Raw genomic sequence first — 22883 nt, forward strand, 5'->3', positions numbered from 1 at the left:
AAAAGTTTGTCAGTCATTCATAATAATAATTAAAAAAAATAATAAAAAAATAAAAAAATACAGAGTAGCCTATAATTTCTCTGTATTTTTACACTTATGGAAAGAAATAAAAGTATAGTACTGTCAATAAACAAACTATCCATTGTAATTATAAATCTATTATTAAATATGCAACTATCCATTCCAGATCTAAATTAGTACGGATTAAATAAAAACAAACAAACAAACAGTATGTCTGTAAATTTGCTTATGCAGTCTAATTTATTAATAATTTAATATTTTAAACATTTTTTTAAATATTCACTCCCATTCTTAATTCTTTTATGCAATTGCGATTCTTGTGTGCCTGTAGCATCAAGCAGTCTGTTTAAAGGCACATTTTCGTGTATATATGCAGCTTCACAAGCATGTTTGCAGTCTGAAGATGGCATAAAAGATCGGATTTACGATTTCTATGGGTTCCTGACAAGATTCACACTTTATTTCGCTTGTTTAGCACGTGTTTGTTGAATATATGGCTATCCTATACCACAGTGAGATGATCGATTGGAAAAAAAGGAGTTCACTGGGTTTGTCATCCTCGCTCTCTGTCCCTCTCCCTCTTTAGAAGCCAGTCACCCTCCCTCTTACCTATCCGGCCACTTTGGTGCTTATTTATTCACAGGATCCTCCCTTATTCCATCGTGACAGCGTTCCTGACGATTTTTATCCAATCCATCGGATGTTGGACAGCATGTATTTCGTCTTTCACCCTCAGTGATGAATGATTTGTGTGAAAACACTGCTCGCGATCCGCCGCCGCTGCTGCTGTGATGATGGAGAGGCGGTGTGTGTCAGAGCGGGGCGGCTAGAGGCCCAGCAAAGCCCCGCCCTGGATTTACAGTCCTGACCGAGCGACTGAACACCAACAGCGGATTACCTCACAACAACTCTTCGGTACATACCCATATTAGCTATACACATAAACGTGAGATATGTGTTTATTCATTTATTGCTTGAATAACAACGCTGGCGGTCTTTTAAAATTGTATTTGTCGTTTCAGGGTAAAATCTAATGAAGCGTCATTGGCGGGATATTACAGCATATTTTATTTGAAAGTTATCGGGTTAGCTGTAGCGGATTAGCCTAGCGGCTAGGTGGCTAAAGGAATCAATATCTTGTTGTTTAAAGAAATAATCCGTCTTTAATGATTTAGTTACACGCCAACTGAGATTTCTTTTTATTTTGGAGTTTTTAAAAACTCTGACAAATATAAATGGCAGTGTTCTTTTCATTAGTATGTTTTGTCTGGGATTGCTAGCTGGCTAATTAGATCATGTATATGAGCTTTCCAAATGTGTTTCTGCTTTAATAAGATATATTACGTTTATAACATGTTTTAATGGTTTAAAATACTTCAATACATTCTTATAATAAATATCAGTTTGTTTGTTTATGAAAACAAACGGTGTAACTTAGTATTAAGCCGGTGTGTAATAGTCCTATTATATTAGTGCATGTTTCTGCTCGGTCATGATTCAGGTTTCTTTGTTTTGACTAGTGGTTTAAACTAATAAACTTGAACATAACATTAAGTTATTGTAATAAACTTGACTTATGTATCTATAAATAGTTAATTTTAGCAAGTGGTTCTCTGTCATTGTGGCTTATTCTATTCATATGCAAGAATGATAAACCTCTTAATCTTATTATCTTCCCATCTCTGTCACTCTAAACACTGCTGTGGAGGTTTGTTGTGGTTGGTAGTGTTGGCATGGGTATCCAATGGGTGGATACCCATTGGCATGGGTTGAGTTGTTTTAGCTAAACTGAGCGAGCTGGTACACTTTCCACTAGACACTGAATGTCTGTCCTTCTTGCTGTTGTCACAGTATAATTCAGTGGATCTGAAGAGAAGTTATAAAGCAAGCAGATCAGATGAGATCTGAACTATGATGGACATTTACTTTTACAAGTGGCCCTAACATCACACCAAGGTAAGCAAAAATACCAAATCTTATGAAACTATTGATTCTTCTGTTTTTTTTTTTTCTCCTTTTTTTTTTTTTTTTTTTTTTTTTTTTTAGTTTTTATTACTGTGAAGAGATAAAAAATAAGCAATAAAAAGTGTGAAAACAAGAAGTGGTTACAACCGTGGCTGTACCAAGATTCACAAAGCTCTGTAATAAACATTTGCATGGTGTTTTACATGAATAAACTGGAAGAACTGCATGGGAGCATAGTCAGAACAAAAGATCTGACGTGTTCATCTCACATGGCCTAGTTTTAAAATCCAATAATTTCAGATCACACATTAACATGGTGAAAGATGCTGTTTGTCAGACGAGTGAATCGCTTTCAGCAGCATTACACCCAGGAGATGCATAAGGGTGTCTTTTTGTTGGCACATGTTTGCAAGGAAAAACAAGTCATCCACTTCAGAATGAAGTGCCAAATGTTTTTGGCTCTATGTTGTGTGGAAATATCGCTCCTCTCTCACAGAGTGATACATTTCTGTCATTGCTCAGTGATGTTGGGTTCTACTGAACTTCCTGTAAGCATGTTTTTCTATTAAGACTGATGTAAGTGATGTGACTCATTAAATGACTCGCTTGTCTTCATGGTTTAGTACTAGTGTGTGTGTGTATTTTAGGTACCATTCAAAAGTTTGGGGTTGGTAAGATATTTTAAAATGTTTTTTGAAAGAAGCCTCGTATGCTCACCAAAGCTGCTTTTACATAAAAATACATACTGTTTTAAACAACTGTTTTGTTTTTTGAAATATATTTTGAAATGTAATTTATTTGTGTGATACAAAGCTGATTTTTCAGCATCACTACTTCAGTCTTCAGTTTCATATGATCCTTCAGAAATCATTCTAATATGCCGATTTACTGCTTAATTTTATTTTCAATGTTGAAAACAGTTGTGCTGCTTAATATGTTTGTGGAAACCTCTTACAGACCCCAAACTGGTAGAGTATATATAACACAGGTTAATGAGTAGCATCACCATTTTTACATCCAAGTTTATTATGCTTGTTTGCGATCTATGTTCCTGTTTGTTACTGACTTTGTTTCTCAAGACCTAATTTGTTTGTTGGACATGCTGACTTGTTTATCTGAGGTGTAGTTTGCAGTGCTGAACATTTTGTCTTATCTGTTGAGTTTATTAAAAACAGTGCATGATGTCAGACGTGTTGCCAAAACATGCTTTATTTGTCCTGTTCCCCTTCAGGAGAAACGGAGGTTGGAGATTTTTTCTTTTTTCTTTTGAAGATTGTGAGGACTTCACATCATGCCTCCAAGACCCTCCTCGGGAGAACTATGGGGCATCCATTTGATGCCCCCCAGGATTCTGGTGGACTGTCTGCTGCCCAATGGCATGATCCTGACACTAGAATGCCTCAGGGAGGCCACTCTCATCACAATCAAACATGAACTGTTTAAAGAGGCTAGGAAGTACCCCCTCCACCACCTGCTGCAGGAGGAGACCTCCTATATTTTCGTCAGTGTAACGCAAGAGGCAGAACGTGAGGAGTTCTACGATGAGACGAGAAGACTTTGTGACCTTCGGCTATTCCAGCCCTTCCTAAAGGTCATAGAACCTGTAGGGAACAGAGAGGAAAAAATCCTCAACAGAGAAATCGGTAAGACCACACACGGGCTGTTTTTTCTTTTATTTACTATATGCATATATGCAGCACTTGAAACAACTTCAAAGCATTTCACATGAATTTAAAATCAGTTATGACAAATTTGACAAATTTCCCCAAATCCCTATTTCTGAAAAATGTGTGCTACCATTCGAAAGCTTAGAATCAGCAAAATTTGTATTACATTGATAAAATTGACAGTAAAGACAATTATAATATTGCACATTTAAAATGAATGCTGTTCTTTTGAACTGCCCTTTCATTAAACAATACAAAAAATATCATGGTTTCCGCAAAAATATTAAGCAGCACAGCTGTTTGCAAAATTGACAGTAAGAAGAAATGTTTTTTGAGCAGCAAATCAGCATATTAGAATGATTTCTGAAGGATCATGTGACACTGAAGACTGGCGTAATGATGCGGAATATTCAGCTCTGCCATCAAAGTAATAAATTACTTGTTCAAATTTTTTTAAATGTATAGAAAACAGTTATTTGTTTTAAATTGTAATGTTATTCACAATATTACTGTTTTACTGATTTTTGTTATACTGTATTTTTACTGACCCTAAACTTTGAATAATATCGTATTTGATTTGGAAGCTTTTTCTGTCTTCTCTTCTGACCATGTTCTAAGATGGTGTTTTTTGTGTGTGTGTTTCAGGTTTTGCCATCGGCATGCCGGTGTGCGAGTTTGATCTAGTGAAGGATCCTGAGGTGCAGGATTTTAGGAGAAATATTCTTAATGTCTGCAAAGACTCAGTAGAGCTACGAGATGCCAGTGGGCCACACAGTCGAGCACTATACGTTTATCCTCCTAACGTGGAGTCTTCACCAGAGCTTCCAAAGCATATATATGGCAAATTAGACAAAGGTAGGCTTGTACATCTATAAGAATGTTTTGGGATATTTCAAGTTGTGGCATGTTGTCAGTTCCAGAATATTGAATGAGGCTTGACCATGTAAATTCACATTTTCTTCAAGAGATAAAAAAAGTCTTTCTTGAGCTATGACGTTCTTAGTTCTTTCGAAGTGAGACAACTTTTTTAGGCACTTCTGCTTATGCATTACCAGTGTGGTTTCTTTGGGCAGAGATTGCAGAACTCAACTGCAGAACAGTGCATTATGATTCTAGGTCCCATTCCTGTTATTATATTCATATACAATACGAAGTGTATACATCAGTCAGCGTTTTGCTATTTTTTATTTTTTTTTAGTGCCTAGTTTGTTTGTTTTTAGACCGGTATTGTGTCGTGTTTGTGTCATGACTTGTGAGCATCAAAAATCTGAGATATTTTAATATATTGCCTAATGTAAACTTCACTTATTTTGAACCAATATATATATATATAAAAAATAAATATATCGATTTAACAATTTGCTTTGCATCATTCCTCAGAAATATTCCTAATTCCCATGCTTTAAAATGTCTGAGTAAATAATTTTTATCTTTATTTTACAGTGAATTAAAATGTATTAATATAAAATAATTAAATATCATTTTTAAAAATAAAGGAAATTTTTAGGAAAATATAGATTAATTAAAATATTTCAAATATAATCAATGATTTTATGATTTACCATGCTAGTCTTATGCTAGCACATTATTGAAGAGGTACTTTCAAAACAGTTTTTGCATGTTGCATGTACATTCTTTTAATTGTGCTGCCTAACTGCCTGCTGGCTTTGATTGTGTTTTTGTTAATACACACTGACGGACCAGTCGACACTATTGGCTGTGGTAAAAGACAGCATGCCACAAATGCAGCACATTGATTCTGAGGTTGAAAACGACATGGAATGCTTCTTTATGGGTTGTAACCAGTAGTAATCTTTAAAGCGTCGAGTCTTTGCTGGAAGTTTTATATTGCAGCAATTCTGCTTTCTTTCTTATGTGAATGGGACTGTGTTGTAGTAGTAGTAGTAGTCATGAAGCATGTGATGCTTGTTTTTGCTTTTGCACTCAATTTCCTCTTAGCCTGGAGGAATGTATGCACAACAACTCCATTACATTAATTCCCTGACAACTTCATTGGGAAGTATTCGACATTCAGACTTTCTTTTTAATGCACTCAGTTGCCATGTGGGATTAATTGTTTGTTCTCACATGCTCGATGCCTGAAGGAATCAATTCAATAATGCTGTTCCTGTTAACGCTCCAATCTTCTTATTTGTGCACTAGGTCAAATCATTGTGGTTATCTGGGTGATCGTCTCACCCAACAACGACAAGCAAAAGTACACACTTAAGATCAATCACGACTGCGTACCTGAGCAGGTGATCGCCGAAGCCATCAGGAAGAAGACAAGGAGCATGCTGCTGTCGGCCGAGCAGCTAAAGATGTGCGTGCAAGAATATCAGGGCAAATACATCCTGAAAGTCTGCGGCTGTGACGAGTATCTGTTGGAAAAGTACCCCATCAGTCAGTACAAGGTATTTAGGTGATTTTTAGCCTCACTAAAGTACCTCAAACGCGCACAATTGCATATATGTTCTTGAATAACCATCTGTTATTCAGTGTTCCTTTTTTTTTTAGTTCTCACGCTGCTTTTATCCAGTACATATTTATGGTTTGGGCACTGATTAATTAGCCATCTGAAATGTCTAGTCGTCTCAGATTTTTCAGGGTTCTGGCACGGGTCATGTGTTTGTTTCAGGCTTTCATTATCTCAAAATCTGCCAGTACACAGAATGCAAATGAGGAGTCTCAGTATCCGGCTCCATTTGAAGTTTTGTATCGTCCCAACAAAAAGTACTGCCAGAATTAGTGTTTAGAACAGTAAAAATAGCTCTGGACATTTTGGATGACTTTACGGTCCATGAGATGTGCTGATTATGTGGCTTTATGTAAGAAATATCTCTCTGTTTGTCTCTTTCTCATTGTGTCAGTATGTACGGAGTTGCATTATGCTGGGTCGGTTGCCAAACCTCATGCTTATGTCCAAGGACAGCCTTTACTCTCAGCTGCCTATGGACAACTTCACCATGCCCTCCTACGCCCGCCGGATCTCCACCGCCACGCCTTACATGAACGGAGAGGCCTCCACCAAATCCCTCTGGACCATTAACAGTACTCTAAGGATACGGGTCCTCTGTGCCACATACGTTAATGTGAATATTCGGGACATTGACAAGGTGCGTAACTTATGTATTTTTGTATTCTGAAAGTCTTTTATTATACAAAGCTCATGGGAAGTGTTTGGTGAGATAGCAGAAGTTTCACATTGTGAAAGAACAGGAAGCTGTTGGTGTGTTTCTTTTAATTATTGCGTGAGCTTTCTGCATTAGCGTTTTCTTGAGGCTGTTTGCTCATAGGTTTTTACCTTTTGTTTCAGATTTATGTGCGGACAGGGATCTACCATGGTGGAGAACAGTTGTGTGATAATGTCAACACACAGCGTGTGCCGTGTTCAAACCCAAGGTACCATGTGATCACTTGTCATATCTGATACTACAGTTGATTCATAGAGAGAAAGTGTCTGTTTGCACCATGGAATTTTTAAAAAACCTTTTATCACACAATTCTTTCTCACAATTATGAATGAGTTTTTTTTTTTTTTTCTTCTTCTTTTTTTTAAACAGAATTCTGATTTGATATCTTTTTTAACAGGAGCCTAAATACATGGATGAAAGGGTCTGTCTGTATTACAAAATGCATATTTTGTTCAAAAATGTTTTTTGGTACACTCCATTTCGTATTTATGCTAATGCACAGAATCACATATTAAGTTCATGAAGTGCAGTTATGAGATATAAACTCCTAATTCTGTGGAAAAAGTCTAAAGTGCAAGATGTTATCTCATAATTGCGAGATGAAATGTAAAATAAGAAAATTGCAATTATCTTAATTTTTTTTATTCTATAGCAGAAACAGACTTCCATATTTCTTTGTAATGTAGTAAAAACCCAAAGTGAACCGAAGTATGCAAATGTGCTATGCTGGTTTTAAATGTCAAACGAGTGTATGAGTCTGCAGTCTTTCTGAGATGAAGTGTCATTTTTCTTGGTAATCACTGTGACACAAACACCCCACCTCATCTCATTTCAACATATCCCCCTCATTTATGCTAAATTCACTGCAGAGTGTGTGAGTGGCATTGTACCACTCATTGAAACCAATAGGTCCATGCTGTCAGTGGGTAAATAGATTTACTTCGGTCTAGTAGGCACTGGCCATATGATAATTAGTCATTAATTTCTCCCGTATGCCAGTAATTAGAGGTCGACTGATAGTGGATTTTACCGATACTGATAGCTAGGTTGGACCACACTAGTTTTCAAAATGGATACTGAAAGAAAGCTAGTGATTTACTATTTAAAAAAAAAAAAAAAAAAAGCAGTAACAGTACTGACCCATACTTTGTAAATGAATAAAAATATTAATATTATTTACTATATTGATCATTAAAGTTATTTCGTAGTTTGCTAATGTTAAAAGAAGAAACTTAAAAATTTTAAAATGTAGCCTATTAGTAGCTAATTGTGAATGTTGAAATGAACACACTCTAACAAGGAACAATACTTCTACAGTTTTCATTAATGCTGCGGATGGACTTTTATTGTTAAGTGTTACCATTTAATTTCAACAGTCATACTTAAAGATGGCCATGTTTAAATATCTACACAAGGCCATAGCATTAAAATTACATACATATGAATATTGTATGTGTACTCACACACATTATTTGCTTCTATTTTTTAACACTTGATAATTATCTAATCAAAAAAAAAAAAAAAGTTAGTCACACACCGGGCAAAAGCGCAGCACTGCATCTAGGAGAACTCAGAGGTATCACACACACACACACCAGACGCTTTGCGTTCAAATCAAGTGGTGGTCTAAAACAATTTATTTAATCAACCAAACAAACATAAGTTTGCTTCAAAAATGAACAATGTGGCATAAATGAGTTTGAAGTTCGGTGTTTAAAAAAACAGAGCAAGTGGAAAGAGAAATTGCGATCTATTACAGCTCTCTATATGAAGCATACAGACTTAAAGGGGTGGTTTATTGCAATTTCACTTTTTTAATGTTAGTTAGTGTGTAATGTTGCTGTTTGAGCATAAACAACATCTACAAAGTTGCAGCGCTGAAAGTTCAATGCAAACAGAGATGTCTTAAAATTCTGGAAGTTTAATGCCTACAAAAACGGCTGGTAAGGGACTACAACGAACTACTTACCGGGTCTGATACGTCACTGACCCAGATAAACCCCGCCCTCGGGAACATGTAAGAAGGGGGCGAGGCCATGCTGTGCTGCTTTAGAGAAGAGGAAGAGTAAACTAGGGGTGCACGTAAAAATCTATTCATATATGAATCGCGATTCTGTCTTCTATCGATTCTAATGGATTCACAAGTTTCAAAATCAATGTTCTAAAACAGCCGTTCTTAATACTGTTCCTCGCGTCGCCCTGCTCTGCATCTCTCTCTCTCTCTCTCTCTCTCTCATTCAGATCGTCAGATCAGCTCCAACAAACTGTTCCAATTATACATTTTCACATAGCAATGAGAAGCGTTATACATGGACGCGTGTGCGGTTGCGGTACTGTATTAAAACTTTAATCAGAATAAAAACATATATTAAAAGCTAACATAAGCAGTAGCATAATAACAGCGTATCTAAACGTATGAGACAACAAACAAACAAACATACCATTAAGAGCCCTGCTTGCACAGGTTCTGCGCGATCCTCTTCACTAATATCCTCTGCGTCTCAATCGGGCTCAAATTGATAAGCAATATAGACGTTTCTATATTGTTATAACTCATTGTTTATAATACAACCGGAGAACATGCTGCTGAGCTGAGGGCACACTGAGCCAGCTAACCAATCAGAGCCCATCATGTATTTCTGAGGGAGGGGCTTCATAAAAACAAAGTAATTGAGGCTTTTGTCAGAGAAGGGACAGAACGGTGTGGAATAAAGGTAAATTATATGAAAAATAATGCGTTTGTAAAAAAATGAAGCATGAACACGTTAGACTGCACCCCATAAACACAATCAAGCCTAGAAAAAAAACAGTAAACCACCCCTTTAATTAGAGCCACAGAAAGACGCATGTTTTGCTGAAAAATGTACAATACATAATTTATAGCCTAGGGTGAAGTCATTATGTACATTCACAACGATTTGGGACAAATATAATGTAATTTAATAGAAAACTATGTGAATGGCGCTCTGTTCCGCAGCAGGCTTTTCTGTCGGCTGTATTTAAATGCGAGTCTGGAGTTTCCTGCTCTGTGCAGCGCACAGTGTCACGTGTCAAAATAAACAACACGTGCTGTCAGTGATTTCCGCCTCTAGAGGCCGCTCTCGTACTGTATAATGCCAGCGGACCCTTCTCAGCCACTCGGATTTTTGCCGATAACCGATAGTTGCGGCAATCAACTATCGGTGCCGATTAATCGGCAAAACCGATGAATCGGTCAACCTCTACCAGTAATGTGCCCTCTGTGTGCCAGTGGTGGCTGGAGGTTGCCACACCCCTGATGTCATGCACTATATTATGACTTCTAAAAGTGTTAGACATTTGACATGCAAAATGATACATTTTAAAAACTGATAGAATGCTGACATTATCTCTCTCTGTTTCCAGGTGGAACGAGTGGCTGACCTATGACATGTACATTCCCGACATCCCCCGGGCGGCTCGCCTCTGTCTCTCCATCTGCTCTGTGAAAGGAAGGAAGGGGGCAAAAGAGGTAATGACTTGCTTTTCTGTAGTGTTGTTATTGTAGAGTAAAACTATTTAAAAAAGTTTTTTTTATTTAAATAAAGCTTAAAATATAAATATTCAATGAAAACATTTAAACGAAAAACTACCTAATGTTGACTTGAATTGAAATAAGTTTAAAGGGATAGTTCACTCAAATTAAAATTCTGTCATTAATTACTCACCCTCATGTCACCCTCATCTCTGGAAAACAAATTAAGATAATTTTGCTGAAATCTGAGAGCTTTTTCACCCTCTATAGACAGCAACGCAACTGACACGTTCAAGGCCCAGAAAGATAGTAAGGGCATTGTTAAAATAGTCCATGTGACATTCAACCTTATAGGGATATTCCACCCCAAAATGAAAATTTTGTCGTTAATCACTTACCCCCATGTCGTTGCAAACCCGTAAAGCTTCGTTCGTCCTCGGAACACAATTTAAGATATTTTGGATGAAAACCGGGAGGCTTGTGACTGTCTCATTGACTGCCAAGTAAATTACACTGTTAAGGCCCAGAAAAGTATAAAAAACATCACCAAAATAGTCCATCTACCATCAAAGTGCATACGCAAAGTGCGTACGCTATTCTCTGTCATCAGTAATGCATGGATACGCTGTTTTCGTTCAAATCAAAGCGTAAATAAACTTACAATACGTATCCATGCGTTACTGATGACGGAGAATAGCGTACGCACTTTGTGTCCATCGGATGCTCTCCAAAATGGCGCTACGCTGACACAGAGAGACAGAGAGGAGACGAATTGTTGAATAAATGTTGTTGTTTTTATTTTCTTTGCGTACAAAACGTATTCTCGTCGCTTCATAAAATTCACAATGAACCACTGATGGCAGATGGACTATTTTGGTGATGTTTTTTATACTTTTCTGAGCTTTTATGGGTTTGGAACGACATGGGGGTAAGTGATTTAATGACAAAATTTTCATTTTGGGGAGGAGTATCACTTTAATGTTATGAAGCTAAGAGAATACTTTTTGTGTGCAAAGAAAACAAAAATAACAGCTGTATTCAACAATTTCTTCTCTGCCGTGTCAATCTTTGACGCGTGATCAAGAGTATCACGACACATGCGTGTTGTGCTGTTGACGCAGGAGCCGGCGTTCTGACGTAGAACCCGGATGCACTGCGGCTTGTTTGCAAGTAGACAAATGCACACGCATTGAATGGGCGTCGAAGACGGACATGGAGGAGGAGAAATTGTTGAATACTAAAATGACTACAATTAAAACTAAAAAGTGTGTATGTATGTGTGTATATATATATATATATATATATATATGACAAAAAGCCTATAATAAATTACACTAAAATAACAATGTATTTAAGACTACTCTACTCTTACCTCACCCTTGTGAGAATACAGTTCAGAATGGTTATTTACAGTGTTTTAATGGTGCTTGCTTCAGAAATGAATATTTAAATGATCTTCTACAGGAGCACTGTCCACTGGCCTGGGGAAATGTCAACCTGTTTGACTATACACACACTCTGGTCTCAGGAAAGATGGCACTGAACCTGTGGCCAGTACCACACGGCCTAGAAGACCTCCTCAACCCCATTGGGGTCACGGGCTCCAACCCTAATAAGGTTTCCTCTCTTGCATAACCTCTTTGAGCACTAAACCACTTTAATAAGCTCTAATACGATTCCTCTGTGTTGTCTAATCTGAGGTGACATGGATAATCAAGAGCGTCTGGTCTAAATCTGTTTATTCAGTGTTGTGTTTATAATTTTATTTAGTTATTTTTTTATTTATGAGAAAAATCTTAGTCTTATGGCCTTACCTACAAAATACAGAATTAATACTGAATTAAGGAGTGTAACGGCATAGATACTAAAACTGTATTAGTTCTTAAAGTGTTGTTTAGTTACGAGCGTTAGGCTGTATTTTTCATTTATGTATTTATATATTTTTGCACTAGGAAACCCCATGTCTAGAGCTGGAGTTTGACCACTTCAGCTCACCCGTTAAGTTCCCTGACATGGCCACGATTGAGGATCACGCTAACTGGATAATATCCAGGGAGATGGGATACAATTACTGCCAGTCTGGACAGGTGAGCTTACAGACACACATCCTAATTAATTAATTATAGTGACACACTTCCTGCTGCTATTAATACCCTTTACAAGCCAGTGGAGCATGAGAAACATCTCTGTCATTCTCTACGGTCACCTCATGAGTCATTATTTCAATTATTAATTATCATGTTCATTTATTTAATTTTGTAATAAAGCTCAGCAGTGACCATCCACTTTTCGATTTTCGATTTGACTTATCAATTTTTCCAGAAGTGCGCCCGCGTGCACAGACTACATTTGTAGGCCTAATCATTCGCGAACATGTAATTTGTGTGGAAGTATTTCAAAATCTGTGCGCAGGACGTGAAGTTTGCAATCTGCAATGTCTGCAGACAATCGCGGACAAATAAGAGCCGCTTTCCTGCGCTCGCTGAAGTTGCGCGAGCATACCTGTCCGTGCCCTGCACAAGCTTAGACAGTGAACATTTGTTCAGCTCAGCTTCTCACGTGTTGAATGAGAAACGAAACAGACTTACTTGTGACAAAGCTGAAATGCTTGTTTTTGTAAAGAAGAACTCGTATGCACTTTTGAAAAACCAGAAGTAAACATCAGTTCTGTAAGATATAGGATGATTAGGCCTATTTTTTATTTTACCTTAAAATTACATTGACTTAATTTGATTTAAAAAGCACCTGCTGCAGCATCTTTGTTTTACTCGTTGCACTAAACATTATTTGATTTAACATTTTGGAATAATATATTCATATAGCCAACTTTGGTTTTATTTAGTTTCACTGGTAAAGACCTTTTTTTCTTTATACCAAATTTAAAAATGAAAACAAATGCTGAATGCTGATTAAGTAACATCTTTGTTTGAAGTGTTGAATGTGTTTTGATTGTGCTGTTTGGATTGTGGAACTATGCAGTTGTTGCCTTCAAAATTACATGGTTACAGTTAATGTTTTCATTTAAGGCCAGTTTATAGATTCAAGCCAATTTAAAAACAAAAGCTAAATGCTTTTGTCAGTACCAATGTTTGTATTTAATGTAGCCTACTTACTGTGCAGTTATTTTCAATAGCCAAAACCCAGTTTGGCCTGTTAAATACCAAATAAACATCTTGTTTATGTATACTTTCATTCTTTCTTGTTTGTTGCTTTGATTAAAAAAAATCGGTTTGCTTGTAAAAAATCGGAATCGGCCATGAAAAATCATGATCGTGCATCACTAATTTTGAACTACTGCTTTCTTGTTAAAAATCACTGATGCATCACTTCCACAGAACCAGACAGTGTTGTTTAATGATAACAGAGGTCATATTAGGTCTGTCTTGCATTTATTTGATCAAAATACAGTCAAAATAATATTAGTACAATGTAAAATGACTGTCAGCTGAATTTTCAGTCTTCAGTGTCACATGATCCTTAAGAAATCATTCAGATATGTTGATTTGCTGCTCAAGAAACATTTATTATTATTATTATTATTATTATTATCAATGCTGTTTCCCTACTTAATATTTTTGTGGAATAATGAAGTGTCGTTTCTAAAGAATAGTATTACTTTCTTAAAGTCTTCCTGACCTCAAACATTTGAATGGTAATGCGTATATAAAATGGAAAAAAAAAGTCAAACATTTATAAATATTGCAATATTTTAAATATTAATTAGTAATTAAGCATTAATGAAATATGAGTGTAGGTTCCTTTCCAAGGGCAGTTTTCTTTGTGAAATTGCTCTGTTTATTAATTGAATTTCTCATCTGACTAACAGAGCAGCAGACTGGCTCGAGACCATGCCATGACGGAGACAGATATAGAGCAACTTCGTCAGCTGAGCAACAGGGACCCGCTTTCTGAGATCACTGAGCAGGAAAAAGACTTCTTATGGAGACACAGGTAGTCCAACGCAGCAATAAGCTCTCCTCATTTTGGTGTCCATTGGCACAAAAGTTAATTTATTTATATTTTGAATTTATTTTTTGAAGTTATTTAAAACGGTAATTGTGTTTTCTACTTTAGGCAGTATTGTGTAAATATTCCAGAAATCCTGCCAAAGATTCTCCTGGCAGTGAAATGGAATTCCAGGGATGAAGTTGCACAGATGTATTGTCTTCTTAAAGACTGGCCCGCAATAAAGCCTGAACAAGCCATGGAGTTGCTTGACTGCAACTATCCTGATCCAATGATCCGAGACTTTGCAGTTCGGTGCCTTGAGAAGTATCTGACTGATGACAAACTCTCACAGTACCTCATTCAGCTGGTTCAGGTAAGACTGATATATTCAGTTATTGATTATAAATGGCCTTATTGTGTTTACTTGTTGATTTTTCAATGTTTCGATTTTCATTTGTTTAAGGTTTTGAAGTATGAGCAGTATCTTGATAACCCACTGGTGCGATTTCTGCTGAAAAAAGCTCTAACCAACCAGAGGATTGGGCACTTCTTCTTTTGGCATTTGAAGTAAGCATTTTCCTCTCTTTGTTCTCTTTTCTGTCAGGCTTTTACGTACAGTGATGTAAATGTCCTGATGTCAAGTGTGGGGGTCCTGATGTAAATGTCCTGAAGCTCCAAATGAAGTTAAATTGTAACCTATCTTGTTGGGTTGCAGGTCAGAAATGCACAATAAAACCGTGAGTCAGCGGTTTGGTCTGCTGCTGGAGTCGTACTGTCGGGCATGTGGCATGTACCTGAAGCACCTGAGCAGACAGGTGGAAGCCATGGAGAAGCTCATCAACCTCACAGACATTCTCAAACAGGAAAAGAAGGATGAAACTCAGAAGGTAAACTCAGACTTTGACCTTCTCGCCTCACCTATTAGTAGGTAGGTGCATGGGCACGTGAGGTTATATTAGGAGAGTATTTACGTACACTGCAAATGAAACCGTAGCTGTTAGATTACATTTACAGAGGATACAACATCCACTCTGTGAGGCGATCCTTAAAAAGCACTCAGGCATTACCTTAAACATTCCACTCAATGTTGTTAACGTAATGAACTTGAGATTGAATCAATTACGTTGTTTTGCGTTTGCTGAGGAAAAACTTGGATCAGGTTTAATGAGGCCGATGGCTTTTCTGTGCATCAGTGTGAGAAGCTCCTCATTATGGGGGCTCAAATGTGATGCTCATTATTTGATAATTGAAAAATCATTTTAGGAATCAGTAAATCACTTTGGAAATTTATAAACAAATTTAAAAAATCAATCGATTGAAATTAATTAAAAAATCAAATAAGCAGCTGTTAGCATGTGGATAAATGGATTAAAGAATCTGCAATTTGATAAAAAAATAAACTCATTTACAGAGATAAATAACTTTTTTTCAACACTTTTAATATATGATAAAATGATGGATAAATGCATTTTTATTTTTCATTTAATTTTATTGCACCTGTCTCCTGGTGTATTAGGAAATCAATAATAGGGCAGTAGATAATAGAGTAATAATAAAAAATTGAATTAAATGAAAATCTTGAGATCATTCATTTCCCTGATGTTGAACTTAGAAAAATATTTTTAAATATTGACTGATTCGGTTTTTCAGGTGCAAATGAAGTTCCTGGTGGAGCAGATGAGGCGACCGGACTACATGGATGCACTCCAAAATTTCACCTCTCCACTCAACCCTGCCCACCAGCTGGGTAACCTACGGTGAGTACCAACTTGCGCAGCATTTACAGCTGAGAGAATGTATTTTCACTTAGCAGGGATAGCACATGTCGGTTTTACTACAACATTGATTAACCGTGGTAGTAAAGACATTTATAATGTTACAAAATCTTCCATTTCAAATAAGTGCTGTTTTTTTTAAATTTCCTGTTCATCAAAGAAGAAAAAAATCATAGTTTCCAACAAAAATATTAAGCAGAACCACTGTTTTCAACATTGATAATAAGAAATGTTTCATGAGCAGCAAATCAGCATATTAGAATGATTTCTGAAGGATCGTGCGACACTGAAGGCTGGAGTAATGATGCTGAAAATTCAGCTTTGCATCACAGGAATAAATTATATTTTTGAAATGTTATTAGTATTTCACGATATTAGTCTTTTTGATCAGATTAATGCAGCCTTGGTGAGCATAAAAGAAAAAAAAATCGTACTTACCCGACTCTTTCGAATGGTAGTCTGTTTAATTTCTAACATTGTTTTTCTGTTTGCATTGTAGACTTGAAGACTGCAGAATCATGTCCTCTGCCAAGAGACCGCTCTGGCTGAACTGGGAAAATCCTGACATCATGTCTGAACTTCTCTTCCAAAACAATGAGATCATCTTCAAAAACGGGGATGGTAAGATAATTATTTAAAAATTATTTAGTATGAATTGTCTCTATTTTGTATGGTAAAAAACAAAACCTTTTACTTTCCTTAGACCTGCGGCAAGACATGCTGACACTTCAGATCATCAGAATAATGGAGAACATTTGGCAAAATCAGGGGCTGGACCTGAGGTATGTGGGTGTAGTGGTAAAACATTTTGCCTAGTAACCAAAACCTTGTTCAGTCAAACAAATATTAGTTAACCACATATTAATGTTAAGTTGTTCTTAGTTTCCTGCAGCCAAGATGTCGAATTTTGTATTAACTCTCAAATTTTTGGTATCCCAGAATGCTCCCCTATGGCTGCTTGTCTATTGGAGACTGCGTGGGTCTCATCGAGGTAGTGAGAAGTTCCCACACCATCATGCAGATTCAGTGTAAAGGAGGTCTAAAAGGGGCACTGCAGTTTAACAGTTCAACACTGCATCAGTGGCTAAAGGACAAGAACAAGGGCGAGATGTGAGTGGTGATTATTATTATATTATTTTTATTTTAAATAATTACTTTCACCATTTAAATTCAAAATGAATGTACAATGCACAATTCAAATATACAATAACAAAATCATCTGTGTTAATAGGTATGACATGGCCATCGACTTGTTTACACGATCCTGCGCTGGCTATTGTGTGGCCACTTTCATTCTGGGCATAGGTGACAGACACAACAGTAACATCATGGTGAAGGATGATGGGCAGGTATAGACCTGATTTCTAGATGCCTTAATGCCATTGAAACATTCAGTCATTATCAGTATTCTAATACTGACCTTTTGCTTATGTCCCTGCAGCTGTTTCATATAGATTTTGGTCACTTTTTGGACCACAAGAAGAAGAAGTTTGGCTACAAGCGAGAGCGAGTGCCGTTCGTCTTAACTCAAGACTTCTTAATTGTGATCAGCAAAGGAGGAACCCAAGAGTGCACTAAAACCAGAGAGTTTGAGAGGTGCGTATGTGTATGGTGGAAGCATTGCCAATTGTTTTCCAGTGTGAGCTTAACAGAAACAAATCCTTTGTCTTTCAACATTAACATAGTAATTGGCAGGCAGCTAACTATCTGAGACAATTAGAGATTGAGTTGAACAATAGAGGCTTTCAAATGGGCCTCTCGGGCCTCCGTCCCAGTAGCCTTTCCTCCTCCAACAATGCTCTGACAGCCAGCCGGCTGCCAAGTTTCCTGCCTCTTCTCCAGACTTCCGCTTTCTAACAAATCTCTGCTTTAGTCGGGACTCAAAGGATGCTTCAAAAAAGCAGGATTTGTTCTCTATCACTGTGTTTCAGAGGAGTAGACGTCCATGTCTCCACTTGCAAAAACTAAACCAATGATAAAATGGTCTCTGGTGGAAGGACAGGATTTGAGTATTAAGTTATGTTTTAATGTTTTTAGAATTTTGCCATCTTAAATTTAGTAGATTTATCTTTAGAGCACTGCAGGAGTGACAATTTTGTAGGCCAACATGGAAGTTAGCATCACTCCCCCTACAAAAACGCAATAGGATTTTTTTTTTTTTTTTTTTATCGCGAAAAATCGCTCTGTGACCAACAAAAGTTTGATTCTTACATGTTTGGTTAATCAAGATAATATTTACAAATGAACACTTTTCTGAATTTTGATGCCTTATTACAATCATCACAAATTATTTATATTATATTACAATTATATTTTGAGCTATTGAGTGTTGAGCTTGTGTTAACCACAGACCTTATTTCATGCATTTAACCAAAAACCTATGCAGCAGGGAAGCTGAACGTCTCGCTGTCTCCCCCTACAGGTTCCAGGAGATGTGCTACAAGGCTTACTTGGCTATCAGACAGCATGCCAACCTTTTCATAAATCTCTTCTCCATGATGCTGGGCTCAGGCATGCCAGAGCTGCAGTCCTTTGATGACATCGCTTACATCCGAAAGACCCTGGCACTGGACAAAACAGAGCAGGAGGCCCTAGACTATTTCATGAAGCAAATGAATGACGCTCACCATGGTGGATGGACCACAAAGATGGACTGGATCTTTCACACCATCCGACACCATGCCCAAAACTGAGCCGACACAGATCCCAGCCCACTGGTGGAATTTGGGGCCGGATAACAGGCAGAAACAAGACCCTTTTTGTAGGACGCACTGCCTGATTTATGCCATGGAGAACCATAGCACCAAAACCTCATGTACAAATGACCTTCAGAGCACTAAAACAACCTGGAAGGACATCTTTGTTTGTCCTCTTGTTTATTTTTCTTTTCCCCATGTGAGGCATCTCTTGCCCATCATCGTCCGGAGTGGTTGTATGTTATAGCTGTAGTTTTGTCCCAGTTTTTTTTCTCTCCACATTGTGCTGCTCTTTTCCTGGAGAGTCAATTCTTATTATTATTATTATTATTATTATTATTAATATATATTTTTTTCTTCGGAAAACAAACCATTGAAGACAAAAAAAAAAAAAAGTTCTGCACTCTTCAGGAGCTTTTGTGGGGATGTTCATGTCTTCCTGTTTAAAACTACAAATGCCTTCTAACATGCACGGAACCTCTGAGAACTCTAGAAAAACAGGGTATGAAACTTTCTGGTCTGCTACCTGGCCTTTCCTCTCAAAACCAACACTAACCCCGCGAAAGGCAGCCCGAGGCGTAGCAGTATGAATCTGATGGTGCTGATTTTCGATTTGCCCTCCTGTCCTTTGAGTTCAGTTGGTTTATAATAGACGAATGATAAGGTTTCGTTCTCTTTTCTTCCTTATATGCACAGTGAGCTAAAATGATAGCCTGAATACCTTATTATGCACTGGACGTGAATATTTTTATTTCCTTTTTATTACGAACTCACACTTTGGCCTCACAGTAGCACTACATGAGTCTCATACTCCTTATACAGACTTTTCAGAGACATCGGTAACGACATGGTTTGTGTTCTCAATATGCACATAACGCACTACACAATAACAGCGCAGGTTTCATGGTAGAAAGAAATATTCATTTTTAGGACTATGGATATGAATTTTTTGATGGCCAGTACTGATGGTGAGAAGTAAGCAAATGAGTGCTGATTTCCCTTATTTTACACAATATTTACCCAGAATATTTTTTATTTTTTACAAGGTTGTCAGTCAGTGGGTTAAAAATGAATGGCCTGGCTGATATATATCAGTTTATATCACTAATCAGGACATATATTTTCATTTTTATTCCTTACAGATCAATGATGTTTTTCCTGTTCCAGTGTGCAAAACATCACAGGAATCCAGGTTATCGGCTCTCTGTGTTTTCTTGGTTGTCCGGTGCGATTGAGCAGCGCAGAGTAATGATTGTCCTACCAGATGCCCTGGCAGTGTGCAGATATGAAGCCTTAATACACTCGCATAGTATGAATTGATATTCTTCTCCATGTGCCCTTGCATGCCACAGGAAAGCAAACACTTGTCGGTGCTTTGACACTGAGCATTTACGAAACAACAAAATAGCTTTTTCTCCCCTTCAGTTGAGTCGATGTACCTCTGGGTACTTTATTTTACTACGCTAAAGCTGGCAAGACCTTTCCTATTAGCCTGACATTTTTTTTTTTTTACAACTCGTAGTTTGTGTGTGAAGCATTAAAGGGATAGTCCACTCAAAAATGACAGCTCTTTCGTTATTTATTGTAAACGTTGATTACTAAACCTTTTCGGTTTCTATTGATTTTCATAGAATGGGCAAAAAATACAACGAAAGTCAATGGAAACTGAAACTGACTGATTATCAGCATTGTGCAAAATATCTTCTTTTGTGTGAAGAAAGTCAGTCGTACAGGTTTTCAACGACTTGGGTCATTTTGGGGTGGACTGTTTCTTTAAGAAAGATGGTGCTATGTAGTTGAACCTATTGAAAGATTATATAGACGAAACGGATGTTTTAGATGGTGAAATGGCTTTTGGATGCTTCAAATGGATTACACTGGTAAAGTATCATTTACCGAGGACACTACAGTACAGTGCATTAAAATAACTACAGATACATATATATATATATATATATATATACATATATGCATATATATACACACACACCTATATATATATATATATATATATATATGTGTGTATATATACGCATTCTGTTTCCCCTCATTGTCTCTTTTTTTCATTAGAGCAGACAATGTATAGTGAATGTTTCATGGTGCGGGATGTCTCGAATGTGGCGTTACAGGGCTGAGCAAGCTAGAGAAAAAGAAAATAAAGGTAGTTATCTTTTAATTTGACATTTTCAAATGAACTAAGTAATGAGTGCCCTTTTGAGTCAGGTTAAGTGCCTTGCTTAGGGCTGTAATGGCAGTGTTATGTTCGAGCTGCTCCCTTCGCCTGTTGGTTTACCAGCTTTCTGGATCACTTTAGCAGGTCGAATCCAAACAAATAATCCCACATTTAAAGGGATAGTTCACCCAAAAAACATTTACTCACCCTGATGTGGTTCCAAACCTGTCTTTCTTTTTTCTGACACTAAAGAAGATATTTTGAAGAGCCCAATTGACTTGTATTGAAATACAGAGACATTTTTCAAAACATATTTCATGTTTGGAGCAACATGAATGGTGACAATTTTCTTTTTAGGGTGAACTCTCTCATTGGGCACAGATCCAGATTTTCTCTTTCTATTCCTCCTCGGCTCTTGTCGGTTAATCCAAGCCCCTGTCGTGTTTCTGCATTACTTTAAAGCTGTGAAAATGTACATTTACTAATGAGGTGCAATTGTGCTATTTAAATGGATATATGGCTACTGGCAGGAAACCCATGAGTACTATTTTTCTCACCGTTTTTTGTACGTTGCCTTTTCCTCAAAAGGAAAGTCAGTGATCATACTTGCATAACCACCTGAGATATTAACGATCAGATGAAAATCTGATTGATCTATGTAGGAAAAACTGAAGGAAACAACACATGCTCATTTCCATGTTACAGTCTGACGAGGTCTTTGCTGAGCTTAAATTCAGCTTAAATACTGGGCAACATCTAACAATGCAAATCATAATGAACGACAGTTTGTTTTTCTACTGTTATTAAGTTTAAAATGGTGTCCTGAATTCTTACTATTGTAGTATTCCACATTTATGCATATTTTTTTTGCAAACATTGTAACTCTTATATGCAGTAAACAAATGAACAGATATACACTTGGTGTCAGACTGATGTATGCAGGTGGTTCTTGCACTTTGTATTCCTCCGTACTTTGTTCTTTCTCTCTTTGCCTTCGGTCCTGAGGGACGCTTTAGTCTCCTGCATGTGTTTTTAACCCTACGTGCTCATTTACTGCCTGAAACTGAGATCAGCTATGTTAGAGCTTAGTCATGGCAAGCAGCCTTATGTTAGCTCTCTTAAAGCCATTTAATGCATGGTTGTGTTCACTACGTGTTTTCCTCTGTACAGGTTACAGATCTACTTGGGCTGGACCCGCTAAAAAGCCCATTCATAAACGTCTAATGTAATCCGTAGCTTTCTAATTTACTTTTTAATAATTTTAATGACTTGCAAACAAACTATTGAGATGCAGAAATTCTGGAGTCTTTTGTATGACACAGGAAAATGAGAAAAAAAGGAGTTAAACGAAACAATGTTTAATAAGTTTCAGTTGTTGTACTTGAAAATCATCGCTCGGAACCGTCTTTGTGTGTCGACTACAAAGCCGTCAATGTTACATAGCACTGAAGGTTTACTTGCATAGGCAATTTCATACCGATTGTGAATGTTTCAATGGTTTGGTCTGGAGTCTCTTACAGTTAGAAACTCTACTACACCAATAAAAAAGAGAGAAAAATTACCAATTAAATTCAACGAGAAATAAAGTATAAATTTGTTTGCCATTATGTGAAGTCTAAAATTCTATTTAATGGAAGGTCAAAGCATTTTTTGTTTTGTTTTGTTTTTAAAATGCTTTGAGTGGTTACATTTTCTCTCTCTGTATTGCTGTTGCATTTTACTCATTTATGTGTTGTTATGATGTCATAAAGATATAATTTTCTTTACTTTCACTATTATAAAATTATATATAGCGGGCCAAATACTTTCTTTACCTCTTTACTTCCTTGCATGAGATTTAAAAAAAAAAGGGGAAAAAAAAAAAAAATGGAAAAAAGAGAAAAGTTAAAGGTTTTTTTTTTTTTTTTTTGGGTAGATGTAAGGGATTTTTTGGCCTATGACTGCACTCATC

At 36.9% G+C, this 22883-nt stretch overlaps 1 protein-coding gene across 2 annotated transcripts; it reads left to right on the plus strand.

The window, feature by feature from the left end:
* Positions 1 to 577: 577 nt before the first annotated feature.
* Positions 578 to 22881, plus strand: pik3ca (phosphatidylinositol-4,5-bisphosphate 3-kinase, catalytic subunit alpha). Of its 2 annotated transcripts, none has more exons than XM_058791859.1 (21): positions 578 to 967; positions 1873 to 1977; positions 3218 to 3629; positions 4299 to 4508; positions 5817 to 6067; positions 6524 to 6769; positions 6970 to 7055; positions 10232 to 10337; positions 11805 to 11957; positions 12293 to 12427; positions 14167 to 14291; positions 14415 to 14661; positions 14752 to 14855; positions 15004 to 15175; positions 15939 to 16045; positions 16563 to 16684; positions 16767 to 16845; positions 17003 to 17173; positions 17295 to 17412; positions 17505 to 17659; positions 18486 to 22881. In XM_058791859.1, the coding sequence occupies exons 3-21, from the start codon at positions 3278 to 3280 to the stop codon at positions 18754 to 18756; spliced, it is 3210 nt and encodes a 1069-aa protein (XP_058647842.1). In that variant the 5' UTR covers positions 578 to 967; positions 1873 to 1977; positions 3218 to 3277; the 3' UTR covers positions 18757 to 22881. The 2 variants fall into 2 exon arrangements, with proteins under 2 accessions (XP_058647842.1, XP_058647841.1); XM_058791858.1 differs by having other exon boundaries at positions 578 to 936.
* The last annotated feature ends 2 nt before the right edge of the window (positions 22882 to 22883 follow it).

Source organism: Onychostoma macrolepis, chromosome 11, assembly GCF_012432095.1.
Source record: "Onychostoma macrolepis isolate SWU-2019 chromosome 11, ASM1243209v1, whole genome shotgun sequence".
NCBI classification, from domain to species: Eukaryota; Metazoa; Chordata; class Actinopteri; order Cypriniformes; family Cyprinidae; genus Onychostoma; species Onychostoma macrolepis.